Raw genomic sequence first — 17,179 nt, 5'->3', positions numbered from 1 at the left:
GGATGACCGAACTTCTCAACCTATCTCTAAGGGAGTGTCCAGACACCCTGCGGAGGAAACTCCCCCACCTCCCCCGATATCTGGTCAAAGTTCTGACGGAGGTGTGAGTTGAAGATCAATCTGACAGGTTCTTCTGCCAGACGTTCCCAGCAAATCCTCACTATACGTTTGGGTTTACCCGGTCTGACCGGGATCTTCCCCCACCACCTGATCCAACTCACCACCAGGTGGTGATCAGTTGACAGCTCAGCTCCTCTCTTTACCCGAGTGTCCAAAACACATGGCCGCAAGTCCGATGACACAACTACAAAGTCAATCATTGAACCGCGGCCTACGGTGTCCTGGTGCCATGTGCACTTATGGACATCCTTGTGTTCAAACATGGTGTGTGTGATGGACAAACTGTGGTTTGCACAGAAGTCCAAAAACTGAACACCACTCGGGTTCAGATCAGAGAGGCCATTCCTCCCAATCACACCCCTCCAGGTCACACTGTCATTGCCCACGTTAGCGGTGAAGTCCCCCAGTAGGACAATAGAGTCTCCAGGAGGAGCACTTTCAAGCATCCTTCCCAAGGACTCTAAGAATGCTGGGTACTCTGAACTGCTGTTTGGTGCATAAGCACAGACAGCAATCAGGACCCATTCCCCAACCCAAAGGCGTAGGGAAGCTACCCTCTCGTCCACTGGAGAAAACCCCAACATACAGGCACCGAGTCGAGGGGCTATGAGAAAGCCCACACCTGCCCGTCGCCTCTCACCATGGGCAACTCCAGAAAAGAATAAAGTCCAGCCCCTCTCAAGGAGATTGGACCCAGAGCCCAAGCTGTGTGTTGAGGTGAGCCCGACTATATCTAGCCGGTATCTCTCAACCTCGCGCACCAACTCAGGCTCCTTCCCCACCAGTGAGGTAAGATTCCAAGTTCCAAAAGCCAGTTTTAGCAACCGAGGATCAGAACGCCAAGGCCCACGCCTTCGGACACTGCCCGATCCACAAAGCACCGAACCCCTACTACTGCCCTTCCCATTGGTGGTGGGTCGATGGGAGGGGGGATTCATTTAACCCCTTCGGGCTGGGCCCGGCCAGGCACCATGAGTAAATGGAATAATATCTAGTCTGTTGTACTGAATGAATCCTCCTGCATGTTAGCTCAGTAGCTGCTCTCTATGTTTTTAGAATTCCCTGAACACCAAACTCCTTTTATAGGGTGATAGGATTGAATTGACACATAGAGAAAGCTCTGTGTGTTAAGGGAGTGTGTGCTCACAGCAGTTATAATGAATCGGGCCTCTCAGAAAGGTGTCTAAATTGTGTGAGCATGTGTGTATGTGGTGGCCCCCTGTGGCTGATGTGATTGTCTGTGTCTCCAAGAGAATTTACTGCTCTGGCCAAATAGGTTATTGTGTTACTTTTCAAGATCCATCACATTTATCATTTCTTTATCATTTTCCTGTATTGTTGATAAACACACACTGCTTAACAAATCTGCATGTCCTAGTATTTAAAAATGTTTTTAATAAAAATTAGTCAGTAATTCTATGTAATAATCTGGGCTAATGGGGGGCAGTTGTGGGCTGGAGGTTAGGGATCTGGAGGTTGCCAGTTCGATCCCCAGGGCCGACAGTCCATGACTGAGGTGTCCTTGAGCAAGACACCTAACCCCCAACTGCTCCCCGGGCGCCGTGGATAGGGCTGCCCACCGCTCCGGGCAAGTGTGCTCACTGCCCCCTAGTGTATGTGTTCACTAGTGTGTATGTGGTGTTTCACTTCACGGATGGGTTAAATGTGGAGGTGGAATTTCCCCGGTTGTGGGATCAAAAAAGTATCACTTATTAATCACTTAATCTCTGCAATCTTCCAAGAAAATCTAAAAAGAGTTCAAATGAATTTAAAGACACTGGACAATAATTAAATAAAATACATTTTTTAAATGTTTTTTTATCAGTTGGCATAATAATACTAAGTAGACTTTAAAACAAATCTGCATTTCATTCCAAGGAAGGCATTGTGATGAATCTGAGTATTTTAAAATATAGCCAAACTGTTTGAAAGTAAGTGTTGTATGTTTTACAACATTTTTGCAGGTATTTTTCTGTGGAAATTTCAAAAGATGGGAAGGTGTCTCCAAACTTTTGAAGGTGGTGTACTATAGATGCACTGACAATGATCATTACACTGTGTGCACAATTATTAGGCAAGTCTTATTTTTGAGGATTATTTTTATTAATGACCAACTACAGTGCTCTTGGTTAATTCAAAATGTTAATAAACCTCAAACATGAATGTTTAAGAAAGTAAAAGTGAAGTTTTGGCTTTCTTAGGAGAATATCTATATGTGCACATTTATTGGGCAACTATAATGGTGCAGAATTATTGTGCAGCTAAATGAAAAACCCACATTTTCCCATCTCACTTTTTTATTTTCATCTGTTCAAGTGAGAATTAAAAACAAACAACTCAAAGCTTTCCAATGAACATTTCTGAGAAATAAAAAAAAAAAGAGTGACCAATACAGCCACCCTTCTTTTCAATAACAGTGATAAGCCTTCCATTCATGGAGTCGGTCAGTTTCTTGATCTATTGACAATCAACTTTTTGTGCAGCAGCAACCACAGCCTCCCAGACACTGTTCAGAGAGGTGTCCTGTTTTCCTTCACTATAAATCTCCCGTTTAAGAATTGCTCACAAGTTCTCAGTTGGGTTCAGGTCAGGTGATGAAGGGGGCCATGTCAGAAGTTTTTCATCTTTAATGCCTTTACTGGCTAGCCATGCAGAGGAGTACATGGATGCATGTGATGGAGCATTAAAACTCATTGTCTTTTTGAAAGATGCAGATTCTTCCTGTACAACTGCTTAAAGAAAGTGTCTTCTAAAAACTGGCAGTAGGCTTGGGAGTTGATTTTGAGCCCATCTTCAACCTGAAAAGGTCCAACCAGCCCATCTCCACCTTGCTGGTGTCTGACTCGAAGTGGAGCTCTGTCCCGTTACTGATCCAGCCACGGGCCCGTCCATCTGGTCCGTCAAGAGTCACTCTCATTTAATCAGTCCATTAAACCTTTGAAAAATCTGTCTTCAGATTCTTCTTGGACCAGTCTAGACACTTCAGCTTATGTGTCTTGTTCAGTGGTGGTCGGGTTTCAGCCTTCCTTACCTTGGCCGTGTCTCTGAGCGCTGAACACACTTGTACTTCTTGATACTCCAGCTAGGTTGCAGTTCTGGAATATGACAGAACTGGAAGATAATGGGTTCCTGGTAGCTTCACGCTTGATTCTTAAATCCTTGGCAGTCTTTTTTTCTCAGCACGGTTCTTGCGACCCTGTTGACTATTTGCAACAAAACGTTTGATGGTTCTGTGATCTTGCCCCAATATCTTAGCAATTTCAAGAGTTCTGCATCTCTCTGAGAAACTTTTAGTGAGTAATTTTTAACTTTTCAGAGTCAGTTCAATCTCTTTTTTGGCCCATTTTGCCTAAAGAAAAAAGCTGCCTAATAATTATGCACACCATGATATAGGGTTTTGACCTCCTTAGGCCACACCCTCCCTCATTACACAGATACACATCACCTGCTATGCTTAAACTATTAAGCTTTCAAGTTTATCCAAATTGGAGTTAGAAAATATGCCTAAAAATGATAATATGGTCAAAATACTCACTTGCCTAATAATTGTGCACACAGTATAATCAAATTATTATGTTTGGCTGTTGAGAGGTCTGTGTAATTGTCTGTGTTCTGTTTTTTTTTTTTGCCCTGATGCTGAACAATGAATAACTTGTACTTAATGGTCATTTTGACTGGAAATCAAATAAACCAAGGAGGGGGGGGTGTATCTGACTTTTGTACAGTACTATAGATTATAAGTGATACATCTTTAGTGATGTAGTGCAGTTTGCCCAGTGGTAGTTTTAGATGGCCATCTGAAGTGCTTCGGTCAAAAAAGCTCATTTTGTAGCATTCTAGTTTTTAAAGAAAAGAAAAAATATCAGGTTAATATTCAAAGTTTCAGTATCAGTACTGGTGTAAGAATAGAAGGTCTTGTATTGTCCCATCTCTGCGTCTGAGCGTTTAATCTGTGGCCTCTACCTGCTCTCTCTCCCGAGCTGCTCTGACGTATGACTCAGAGGAAAAGTTGTATTTCTGGCAAGAGTGGAGTGTTTTTTACGCTGCCATGCTGAAAAGTGCTGCAGCATAAACTGTCCTCTCATCGCTTCCTGTGTCCTTGAGGACAGGACTGTGCTGCAGAGACCAGATCAAATGGCTAAGTGTGGCATCAATCGCGTCAGGACAATTGACTCATGGTTTTCCAGATTACTTTTGCCAAGGATCTAATGGTTCCCTGTAGCCCAAAAATGGTAGACATGTTTAGCATTAGATATCATGATCATAACATTAGATATAATGATTGTTTCTCACTCTGATGCAGGAAAGGATGTTAACTAATGACAGGAATATATTATGTGTAACATATGAGTAAAAATGTGCCCTAATGGCTTAATGCAGTAAGCCTTTGGGGAGTTTGGTGATCCACTTACTCAGTATCTTGTAACTCACTGTGCAATTAAGACATGTTGAAAGCTTCTTGATTGCTATTGGAGACTGATATCTTGCTTATGTGAACCCAGGGTATCCCAAAGGATCTTTCTCTCTCTCTCTCTCTTGCTGTCTCTCTTTCTGTCTCTCTCTCTCATGCTCTTGTGTGTAGATAAATAATGGTGCAGTAAACAGTTGCCTCATTGCTCTGTTTAGCAGGATGGCATGCAAGCAAATGTGCTTTAGTGCAGTTTTGGGATTTCAGGAATAGATTGATGTTCCATCAGGTGGTACACAGACTGTTCATGCTGGCAAGTATATGTGTGTATTTGCGTCTACTTAATAAGAAATTCTGCCTAAGATTGAACATTTGTATAATTCAATCATAGATGTAAACAAAGTCATTCAAAGTGGTTTGATGTTAAATGGCATATATCTTTACAGTGGTGGTGAAAGGAACTGGAGTCAAGATGTTGACAATTCAAAAATATATCCATTTTATTTACTATACAATATAACCAGTGAACCTACTGGTTTTAATATGTAATGCTGATAATGGTAAAAATGTGTCCTTTCCGTACTGTTTTGCTTTACATTATTATGAATAGTGAATATCTTGATTCATCACAGCGCTCACAGAAAGACTGGACATCTGCAACTGTAATTGATCAGTATTGTCACAACACACAGTGAAAAAAGCAATATGATTGATTAGGGAACTCATTTGCCAGTTGCACCCTTCTGCAAGATCAGTATTGAAAAGGCTAGTACCACAATAACGAGTAATGAGCAATACATTGTGCAACCATTACTCACAGCAGTAGGTCTATATACAAACCCACTCTTAAGAGAAGCTCAGATCCTGTTGGCCCTGAAAGTGTATTACACAGGGATGTTTTATGTGTGGCATGTTTATGTCTTCCATCTCTCTCTCTCCAGAAACTGTTCATCAGCTTGAAGCTAGACTGGCAGCGAGACTTTATGTTTCGAGGCAGCGTTGTCCATTTTGTCTCTTTTCAAAATATTCCAATTCATGAGAGGGTTAGAATGAGTAGAGATGAACAAAATCAACTAATCTGTATTGAGCTGTATTGTAATTTGTATTGAGACTTACACTGTCTTCATATAATACAATTAAACTGTTCTGTGTTATTATTTTTTACTTCCAGTGCTATTTCTTAAATAATTATCCATTGTTTGTGGAGTTTTCTGTTCATATGATGTCTCTTGGTCATAGAAAGATACAGATGTTATTTCAAAAAGTAAATAAGTATGCTGCATAACTGCAGCAAACACTTTGTCAAATCAACATCTCTGAAATCCATAAGCATTCCCAAAACCATACGATTTGTAAACCACTGATTCACACTGAGTCACAAATTTGCAAGATGGCTGACCAAACAAGGTACACAGGCCTATTCTCATGAGAATTTGAGAATGCTCCACCCAATAAAATGTCCAAACCAGTGATATCGCATTGACATTATAAGCTGTAGATAGTGGCAGTTCTCAAAATGCAAGCACACCAACTGTAGCGAAAGTAAAAGTTTTTAAGTGGTGCAGCAGCTCTGTATGGGTTTAGCCACACAGCTAAAGTCGTATTTAGTTGACAGCTAAACTAGCAGCTTGCCTTGCTTACTTACTAAATTACTTGACTGTTTTTACAAAGTGACCAAATTTGGAGCATTGGCTTGTCAAAAAAGTCTGATATATGAAGCAGATCATTCAGTTACTTCACATGAGAAAGTATTTTTGCCCAGTAGTGATATTCAGTTTATGAAGTAATTGTATCACCTCAGTTAGCTGCTACAACGTTGCTGGATATTTACAAACATCCCCATTCAATTTAAAACAGCAGTTATTTTACAGTTATCTGTCATTCTGTCTTATAAAGATATATTTAATTGTTCTTTTGTTTGCATATGATCAGCGACGACATCCATTTGGTAGTGATCATATGTGGTCATTTCCAGATACAAAACAAAGGCTACATTAAATTTTTGAATGGATATTTTCTACATTTCTTTCCAATGGATTTAAATGTTCAATTATTTTGTCAGCCATGAATAGCACTTCCAGCCTATGTTTTTTTCATTGAATTACATGCATTTTTGGCCATGACTTCCAATAAACCCAGTCTCCCTGGTTACTGGGCGGGGCATGGATGTTTCCAGTGGCATTAGTCATCATGGCATGTTGCATTATTCATAAATCCTTGGCATACACTGATTAGACCAGAAAAGCACTCTCTGAATGAATGTTTTATGTGGCGTTAGCTATCCAGAGGCCTTTTGACACTAAGCTCTGTAATGTTTCCTTTCATCTGTTTGTTATGACTTTGAGGATTGTTGTCCTTTTACCCTTTGAGGCTAAGCTAAGAGATTGCTTAGGCTATAATGTTCTAGAAAAATGAGATTTGATGTATGTAGTCATTTGCCTTTAGTGCTGTGATGCAATATGTAACGCTGGGTTGCACTGCTGTGCATGGATTCTTGTGTTGAAAGTAGGGCTGGGCAATAAAATGATAAAAATTATTGCGATATAACTTTTCCTTGATAGAGCGATAATACATGTTTGATAAATTTTCGATAAATTACGCCATTCTCACATTCACATTCACTCACATTCTAGCGACAGCCCTGGTGCCATTTTCTACTGCAAGGAAAGTGACACTACTCTGCTTTCGCCAGGATAGGGGGCACTTCCGAGGTTTTGGACAATTAGAGAGGGAGGGCCACAAGTAAGATGAGTCTTTAGCAATGGCTGAAACGTGGAGTTTGTGAGTGGAGCGATCGGCGATCTGTTCTCCTGTTACCATGTGTGAGTGACGAGATCAGTGGTGTTACTATACTGGCTTAGAGTGAACTCACCTCTTTCTGTACATCCCAACAAGCTTTAGCAGTGTTAAATCACAATCCTCACAACTACAGCGCTGTTACAGCACTCAAAAAGTCACATTTTAGTATTAGTGCATTACCTAGCAACACATGTGAAATAAAGAAGTGGGTTCATGTGAATTACAGCCCTGATTCAAACAAGTAAACAGAGGAAGCTGTGAGGCATTGGAGTGTGGGAGAACGCTATCTTTCCAGGCTAGCTGTTTTTAGCAGCTGGCTAATTTGAAGCTGTGCTCCATCACTCACACAACACGGCGAATTGATGGTATTGTAGATCTAACATGACACAAAAGCACCACTTTCAGTTTAAACATACCTAAAAGGTGCTTGATATATTGCGGTTCACCCCCAAACTACTATGATAGTATAGAGAAATCCAGGCGTCTGGTGTTTGAATACAGTGATGTGCTCTGACATGGCTGTATTAGGACTGATGGCACAGAAACAGTGTGATTCATCACTGATATACTGAACCAGCTAGTTAACGTTTTTTGTTCATACTAAGTTGACGTTATTGAGAAACTAGACAGTTTAGCACTGTTGTTGGCCACTTGTTTAGCATTTGTAACAGGATAGCCGAGCGCTCGTCACCAGACAGCTAAAAATAAACTGTTTTCTTTCTTAAATGATGACTATTAGGTTACAAAAACTGTGGCCATGCTTTTCCACCTGGTAAAAACAGCTCACCAGACACTTTCTCCCACTGTCCCATGACAGATTTGTGAAATGTTCCACTGTTTGATGAGTGTTTGTCATGTTCTGACCATAAAGCACAGTTTAAAACAGCAACCAATCACTCAGGAACCAAAATTAGCCTTGAAACTTGAAAGAAATAATGATTTGACATTTTTCGTGATATGTATCGATATCGAATGATATGAATTTTGTTTTTCATGATAACATTTTTTGTCATATCGCCCAACTCTAGTCAAAAGAATCTTTTCATTCATTTTTGAGCATCTGTCTTGAATATATCACAGGGAATGAGTCATTTCATTTCTCCATGAAATTAAATGACTCCATGACTCCATGAGTCATAAAATTGTCAAAAAAATCTCACCACTGCTCTTGTCAACTTTTTTCTACTTTTTCCATCTCTGTTCTTGAGCATAAAAACTTTGTAAGAGTACAGTGATTCCAGTTTCACTGAATCACCATGTCTTGGTCCAGAGCCTCTGTGTGGTTTAGCCAGTCTCAGGAATGTTCGCATATGAAAGCTTTTGGGGAGAAAGAGCACTTTCTGAAAGCTGTTGGTTGTTCTTGTAGAAGTTTTATGAAGAAAATTTGATGTGGGATGTTTAAGGACAAACAGCCTTTTTGCTCTCAAACGCATAATTCAGATCTGAGGCATAAAACCTTGTTTGTTTGCAGATATATTCTGTCATTTCTATTAAAGATTGAATGAAGATAAAGGAATCTCCTGAATATTATTAGAGTGTTTTTGTGCCATGTCACTGGTCCTATTGTGAAGCTGTAGACAATTCCCCACTATCTGCACTCCAGTTTAATCTAAGCAAGCTGCATTTTTTGAATGCAAATGATTAACCTACTCTTTGCCAGCAACTGGCTGGCTGCTTGTATATTAATGTAGAAACTTGGTGGTTTGGTTTGACCAAAAGCACTACAAAATATTCAGTTCCTTCTGCTGCTATTACAGACATACAGAGATTACTTGATGAAGTAGGAAGATTCTCTATTTAGTAGAAAAGCAGCATATTTCAGAGAGAGACACACACCTCAGCTTCTCAACAGTCTGGGGTCTCCATTGATGTATATTTTGCTTCATAATGCACCACACATGGGAGAAAAGTCTGGAATGCAGGCAGGCCACTCAAGCACCTGCGCTCTCTTACTATGAAACCATCCTGTTGCAGCACAAGTAGAGTGTGGCTTAGCATTGCCTTCCCTGAAACAAGCAGAGATGTTCCAGAACAGGATGTCTAGAGGGCAGCGTGTGTTACTCCAAAATGTGCATGTACCCACCAGCATTAATGGTGCTTTCACAGATGTGCAGGTTTCCCTGTAACGTTTCCCCTATACCGTGATAGGCACTGACTGTTGCCCTTTGCTTTGGTAACAATCGGCATGGTCCTTTTCCTCATTGGCATGGACAACACCACATCCATTATTTTCACAGCAATTTGAAAGATAAACTCATCAGACATGCGTTTCTGTTTTGCATCAGTTCATCTCAGATGAGCTTTAGCCCAGGCAGCATTTCTGGATTCTGGATGCTTCTTAGAGTCTTAACTTGCATTTATAGATGCAGCAACAAACTGTTTGCTGACAAGGGACTTCTGAAATGTTTCCGTGCCTCTGTGGTTATATTCATTACTGTAGCATGTAGTTTTTTAAAGGAGTGTTGTTTTTCGGCCCTTTGTGGACATTTCATTTAATAATAGTCATTTAATAATCTTATGGACTGTAGATGGTGAAATGTTTAAATTCCTTCCTGCCGTGCATTGAGAAATGTTGCTCTTAAACTGTTGGACTGTTTGGTCCTGCATTTTTTTTCCCCCAAAAAAGGTGACTGAGCCTTTCATAAATGCTCTTTTTATATCCAGTCAAGATAGCTTCACCTGTTATCTATTGACCTATTTACCTGTAGAAAGTCCCCATACAGCTGCTTTTTATCTTGCGTCTCACATTGCACCTTTCTTTGCAGTGTGTGGCAGGTATCAAAATTGGCATTCGCCTATATTTAAAAAATCTATGCAGTTGATAAGTTAAAATACTAATTACTTTATTATTTGTGCTGTTTTCAATGAAATGTCTGTAAAATGGTTTAACAAATCACTGCTTTGTGTTTTTTTTTGCATTTTACCTACTGTCCAAGCTTTGGAGTTGGGTTAGTAAATTGACTGTAAATGTAATTAATTATATATGTAGTTTTCTGTATTACATATGTAGTTTTGCTTCCCTAATGAGTCACAATAATTTTTCAGATTTTGTTGGATATTGTAAAAAAACACAGACCAATGTTTTGTTTTTTTTGGCTCACATGATTTTCTCACTGATCTGCTCTCAGTATTGGCCGTAATTAAAGGGCTATAAAGGGCCAATAGACCTTGGTGTATTTTATCATATTGCAGTTTTAACTTTCTTAAGATCATTGTAAATTCTGCCTTGCCATTTTGTGGCCTACTGCTTTTATGTACAACACATGTTCAAAGCCCAAAGTGGAAGTCAAGGGAATCTAAGGTAAAACAGTTGTTTCTGCTATGATGGGCTGAATGTCTTTGTTCCCTGGTGAGAGGGTCAGTTCTCCTGAGAGTCACCCTGCTATCCTCCTCAGTGTAGCATGCTCAGCAGGGACCACCCTGCCCAGTGTCTGAGAGAGACGCCGGCATCGTGGCACCTGCTGCGGCCCCCTGAGGGAGTGGGACTACCAACACAAACAGGTTGCATCATGCTCGCAGCCAGGATTTAGAGAGATTTGAGAGCTTTTTGACTGTATTTGGACAACGTACAACATCTAAACTGACAGTGTGAGCAAATATCGGGACTGTACACTGTACTGGATAATGTCAACATTGTAAATGGTCGTCAGCACATGGTGGGTGTGTAGCAGTGCTGTGTTGATGCTCAGTAACAACACACTATTTGGTTACAATTGTGTGGATTGCTCAAACCTATGGATGACTCCCTTGTACAAATGCTTGTTTTATACTATTTCTACTTTCTGGTAAACACTTTAAGGGAAAAAAAAATATTTTCTCATGTTTGGCTGGTCAGTTGCTAGAGGGCTAGATGGAGTGTTTTTGCAAAATCCTAAATTGTGAAAGGTTAAGCCTTTTATGTAGAAAAATGTGCTTGTTTTCTCAATATGGATTAACATTTGAACACTGTCATATTTTTTGAATGCTTTTGACTCCAGTTATAAGACCTTCTAATGATGCAATATGTACATTCATGAGCTGATCAGGTCACCAGTCATTCAGCACTCAGACTTGCTTATGTGGTTTTCGGATATTGTATGACAAAAATGTGATCTATACAAATTGACAAACATACAGACTTAATTTAGGCTACTGAATGACCGTTACTATTTATTTCATTTCTGAAGGAAACTTTATTTCTTCTATACAGTCAGACTCCTTATGGTGGCTGAAATAGAGCTTTGTCTTACAAAGATACACAATCAGTGTTTATGCACTGCAAGTCTAGGAAAATATCCAAGGCTACCAGTGATTAGGAACGTCAGTTGGCACTTATATCCTAAATGATCAATAACATCAGTGCTTAATATTTCAGCGCACTTCAACATGTTGTCATGACAACATCTTGGATCTCCCAAATGGTAACTTTATAGGAGAAGGAAAGTGTTGCAAAGAACTGTTATTATTTGTCCATAAAATAAATAGATAAAAATGTAGTTTTGAGGTTTTGTTATGACAGTATGTTTGATCCATAGGCACAAGCCTTTCATTTGATTCTTGCACAGACCAACAGTGTTGGTTATATTGGGTATACAGGAGACACTGGAGAAACCTGCTCAGCTTTGTCCTCCTGCTGTTCAGGGTGTTGCTGCTGATTGCTTGGCCGGTGCTGACTGATGCATTGCAGTTCTATGCAGCATTCTATGAGAGTTCTGCTGCTAGTACCAAAAGTGCTGCACATTAATATTAACACACTGACTCTGATATTGTTCTAGAATTTTTGAATTGCATTTCTGTCATTGCTTTTGTATATATTAATGCTATTCTGTCTGTTTCAATGCAGCAGATTTAGCAAGCCATGCTAAAATGCTATTGTAAATGTAAAACAGTAAACTTGTATATAATGTGAGTGTATTATTCATACTATAATGACTACATATTTATGACAGTAGCATAGTCTGTGCAAATAGGGAAAGAATACACTGGTGCTAATTTAGTGGTTTTGGAGCATAATATATTATTTTGCCCCTGAGGCTGCTGAGGTTTGTAAAAGAGATGATGCCTGTATTTTTTTTATCTCTTAGGCCCATTGTTGATATTATTCGGGTTAAAGTTCAGCAGGGGATTGTGTCTGTGGTGTTAGTCTCAATTTGCAGATGGTTCTGCCCTGCCCCACCATCTGGATTTAGACTGTACCTTTTCAGCAGCACAGCGGCTGCAATTGGACTGCAACTGGAGATATTGACGACTAAGCTTTCCAGATGCCCCAGTGAATATGATTGGAATGGATTTCTGTGGTATTGTCTCAGGAAGCAGGGTCTTTGCAGTTGTAAGGGCATCTAATTTACTGTAGAGTGCAGCTTCAAGATGAGCTGTTAGCTCTACATTCTACTGTATTTAGCTGCATTAAATATTCATATCAAAAATGTATATTTAGTGGCACTAAGTTAATGTACAAATTAGCCCAGATCCACAAACATGCATGGGACGGAATTCCTTTCCTGATGAGTTGTGACATCTAACTGTGGCCACAAGGACTAAATCGCAGACAAAAGTTAGCAAAAGTTAGCCAGCTAGCTTGTAAACTATACATAGCTAGCTGAAGTGTTGGCAACTGAGACTTTATAGTGAGGAGAACTGGCATCTGTGACTTTGAATAGACTGGGTTCCTATGCTTTTGTACAAAACCATAATTTATAGATAGATGATTCTTTTTTATACTGGCAGGTATGCTGGCTTTTTCACACATTGAAGCATTTTGGTTGATTTTTGTAGTGTAAGATATCCTACTTTCCAAAAATAAATTAGTTTCTGCATTATTGGCAAAAAACCATAGATATTTTTTGGTTTTCAGCCATTCTGCCATTCATTGCAGGTGCAAGCAACATATTTAAGCTATGATTTTGGTATAATGAAGGGACAGGATGTGGCCAGGTTCATCATGAACTGGCCCTGGTTGGCAGCATTAACATGAACATTTGAAAATACATGGTGTATGGCATTGTGTAACATGGAGGAAGTATAGGGTGAGTCAAAAGTCACAGGACAGGTTTTATTTTATTTTATTTTTTATGTTATTTTCGTGGATCATCGTGGAGGCTTGTGACAGCACAAAAAAATAAAAATAAAACAGTGTCCTGTGACTTTTGACTCACCCTGAATATACTAGACATTAGCTAAAACTAATCTTTAACGTTTCTGTTTTTAAAGGCAATTTACATCCACCACTCCTGGTGCTACATATCTTTATTCTCTGTTGCTACAGTTAAATACTACTCAGTTGGTGTGCAGTGGAGTATAAAGTGTATATTCATACAAAACTAATGAAAAACCTGAAGTACATATTTTGGCGTTGGTATCAGCATTGGTATAGATGTGGAGCATTAGCAACCGCAATGAGTGATTCTGTTCCTGCATCCGTACTAATAATGCCACTTGTTTTTTCTCTTTTTCTGTTTTTCAGTCGGACAGCAACACCAGTTTCCTGCGGGCTGCGAGAGCAGGGAACATCGACAAGGTTCTGGAGTATCTGAAGGGCGGTGTTGACATTGCCACCTGCAATCAGGTTAGATTTGCTCTGTCACCCAAATACATTTAGAACCTGACTAGATTGAATTGATGTTGAGTGTGCCTTGAGCGACACATTTGACATCACATGTTTAACACTGAGCTACAGGGCATTAGTGGATGTTCTCCTACCCAGCATGAATCCCTTGCTTTAGTTCAATAACCAATTTTGCCTGTGGGATTGTTGAGCTCTCATCAGTCCATGTCAGTCCATCTGTAATGACACGTGTGACCTTCTCTTTAAAGAGTGAACAAGAAGCCTCATTCTAAATGGCCACTTGGTCCTGATATAATCAATAACTAGACAAGCCATATTTAGTGTTTGAGGTGCTTGCTCTTTAACTGTTGCTCTCATCGAAAATCATTTTTAAGGGGTCATTTTTGCTCCATCATGAGCTTCAGGGGCTTTTACACAGTCGGGAGCACTTTTTAAGAATGAAATATTAATGTAATTAGAAAAAAATAAGTACATTTACAGGGATGAGTGAAGTGGTATGGGAAGTGATTTATTAGTATAATAGTGCCCCTGCATTTGTATTTAAGCAGCACAAATGTTGACTGTGGGGGTATTTTTCCCTTTACTTGTGCTTATTTCTGAATTGCTCTAGTAGTATGTAAAAAAAAGGCCTTCTTGTCAGAATCCACTGCCTCACCATGTCCAGTGATGGATGATGCAAAGCCCCCAGAAAAATGTGACCGGTATCTCATTTGCATTGTAAACAGTTGAGCAGGTAAATTTCTTGGCAGCTGGCAACAGCATACAGTTTGTGGTCCCAAATCTCACTGCATCCTGAGGGTTCTTCTTGCTCACTTTACAGAAAATTAGTGACCTAATTTCTTTCAAATTGAAGGAAATTGACCTGGGTTCCCAGACATTCCCATGCATAGACATTGTGCTTATATATTGTTTGAGCTTTGGACCTGAGCAAATCAAATTAAATGTAATGGTATGTTAAGCGACATGCCATGTCTCTGTAAAATTGCTCATCAAAAAAAGCCTAATTTTATCCTTGCTTTGGTCAAAAAAACAGTACTTACTGATCAGACCTGCGCTCCTAATGACCTTCTACTCTTACTAGGAAAAAATCACAGTGCATTTAACAATAAAGGGAGCCATGTGCATCCTTTATACAGGGATAGAAAACACAGTAACACACAGAAAACTTTGATTCTACTGACTGATATTTTTTACTCTGGCTAGTGTAGACAAATACACGCCATAAAACCTTCAGATTTAAACGAGTTTAAGGAGCCAAAATTCACCAAATTCTTAGAAAGGATCTCTGGCAAGACCCTTGGTTCAATAAGGTTACAAGTCACTATAATTCTCTCGTAATTTGATGTGAAAACAAAAAATCAATTCAGTTCTATGTTTGGTGAAAGTGTCAAACACTGGCAAATTTCTTTTTCTCTACAAAATAAAATGACAGATATCAGCATGATAAAAATATGCAATGCTGCTCTCTTTGTTATGGAGGCTTTACTTTGGAAAGCTTAGTTGTAGTGCCATGTTAAAACTAACTCTGCCATATGTAGTGCCGTACTTCATGCTTCTACATAGTGCTGTGTTACAGCCATCAAGAGTGAGTAAAACAATATAGATGTGATACTCACAACTTCACAATCAGCACTTACTTACGTCTTCAGGATAAATTTGGACAAATATCTGTCTGACTGCTGTGGAAATTCAGGATTTCCACGTGATGCTGCGGAAATATGAATAATACCCAAAAGGACATGGACATGTTTGACTATATTAAAAAAAATCCATGTTATCTTTTACCCCAGGTTGTGCCTTGCTGTAGGTTTCAGACAGTGGGAAGTTAGTTGTTTTTTCTACATTATCTGTTAGTACTCCTCTATTAGCATAGCAGAGCAGGGGTGTGTGAAAGCAGATAGTGTGTAAATAGCTGCTCCATAGTAACAAAGTGGATATGCAGTCTGATAAACAACAGTCACATGCAGCATTTTGGCTGGGGTGTGGAATGTCCTCTCCATGATTGTCCATGAGCAAGGAGCAGAGTCATGCCATTGATGTTTATAAAGGAACACAATTTAAATGGCAAAGAGGACACATCTTGGTAAAAAAGACATGCAAGTTGTTTGTTTTTACCTATGTATCTTAGCAGAGTTACTAGTACATTCCATGTCTCATTATTTTTTCTATGTGGGTGGTGTCCTCGTCCCATCGAGGCATTTGAAACATTAGAATCATGACCTTTATGGGGAGATAATTCAGTCTCTAGTGAGTGAATGACCCTTGTGCTGCAGCACAGAAGTGTGCAGGGCATTTGCGCAAGAGAAAAAAAAATACTGTTAAAAAAGAAATTCAGTGCTGAACACTAAGCTTTACAGGAGGAGGAGCACTTTAACAAAGCTATTGTTGCTAATGGTGATTGAAAGTGGATAATTACTAGTTGGTATTTTAGAAATGATACCATGCTAAATGGTTGCTACAGGTCTTCATAATTAGTCATGTTACCATTAGAAAAATGTGCCCAAATGTGCTGATACTGCAGTTTCATAAGGTCCTGCTACACGGTCATATTGTGATCCCATTCTTCATCTGATGTTTGTACAGATGCTTTATTCTGTTATTGGTTTGAGGACCTTCACAGTTCACGGTAATAGAGTGATATCCTTTCATACTTGGTGTACTTGCTAGAGGGTCTACTGCCGTTAAGACTGCGTACGCCAAGCGTTTACAAGCATTTTTTTTGTGCTATTCATTTCTGTTAGCTTTCAAGCAGCAGTTTCCCTGTTCACTAAAATATGTTAATATGTTAATATCACATGCAGACCCTTTTTCAGTTAACATAATATCTGTAAATGATCTCTTATGGATGTCTTATAATTAGTCAGAATGCACATTCCCATTGGGAATCCCATGCTGTGATCTATATATTTTGTACTTATCATTTAGGACTCAGTACTGGTGACTATGAGCACACTCTCCTTTAACTAAAGCTCTGAAAATCAGTCACAGAGCATGACAGCCAGAGTGATCCATCAATACTCAGGTGTGCATCTGGTTTCTCTGGTCATAACTCAGTTCAGATGAGATGCAGGCCACTAACTCTGGTTGTTTGGGGAGTGAGTAGCATGCTCCATTATAAACATAGGACACCATTAAATACTGTCACTAGAACTCCCTTGAAGCAAGCTCGCTGCTTAGTAATATTTCATTGAGGACAGCAGTCATTTCGAACAACATTATCATGAATGTAACTCATTTCACCTGAGATTTCCCTTGATAAAATTTCCATCAATTTCAAAACAGAAAATGGTATCTTGTTGCCTGATGTT

At 39.5% G+C, this 17,179-nt stretch overlaps 1 protein-coding gene across 11 annotated transcripts in view; it reads left to right on the top strand.

Moving 5' to 3' along the window:
• ank2b (ankyrin 2b, neuronal) overlaps positions 1–17,179 on the top strand; it is a 124,513-nt gene that overhangs the window by 15,022 nt on the left and 92,312 nt on the right. For all 11 annotated transcript variants that reach the window (XM_037535258.1, XM_037535277.1, XM_037535269.1 and 8 more), the window contains exon 2: positions 13,770–13,871. In XM_037535258.1, coding sequence (XP_037391155.1) covers positions 13,770–13,871 — 102 coding nt within the window. The remainder of the gene's footprint in view (positions 1–13,769; positions 13,872–17,179) is intronic.

This window comes from Pygocentrus nattereri, chromosome 2 (genome assembly GCF_015220715.1).
Source record: "Pygocentrus nattereri isolate fPygNat1 chromosome 2, fPygNat1.pri, whole genome shotgun sequence".
Taxonomy (NCBI): Eukaryota; Metazoa; Chordata; class Actinopteri; order Characiformes; family Serrasalmidae; genus Pygocentrus; species Pygocentrus nattereri.
The sequence above is the reverse complement of the archived record's forward strand: the minus strand, read 5'-3'. Positions and strand labels throughout refer to the sequence as shown.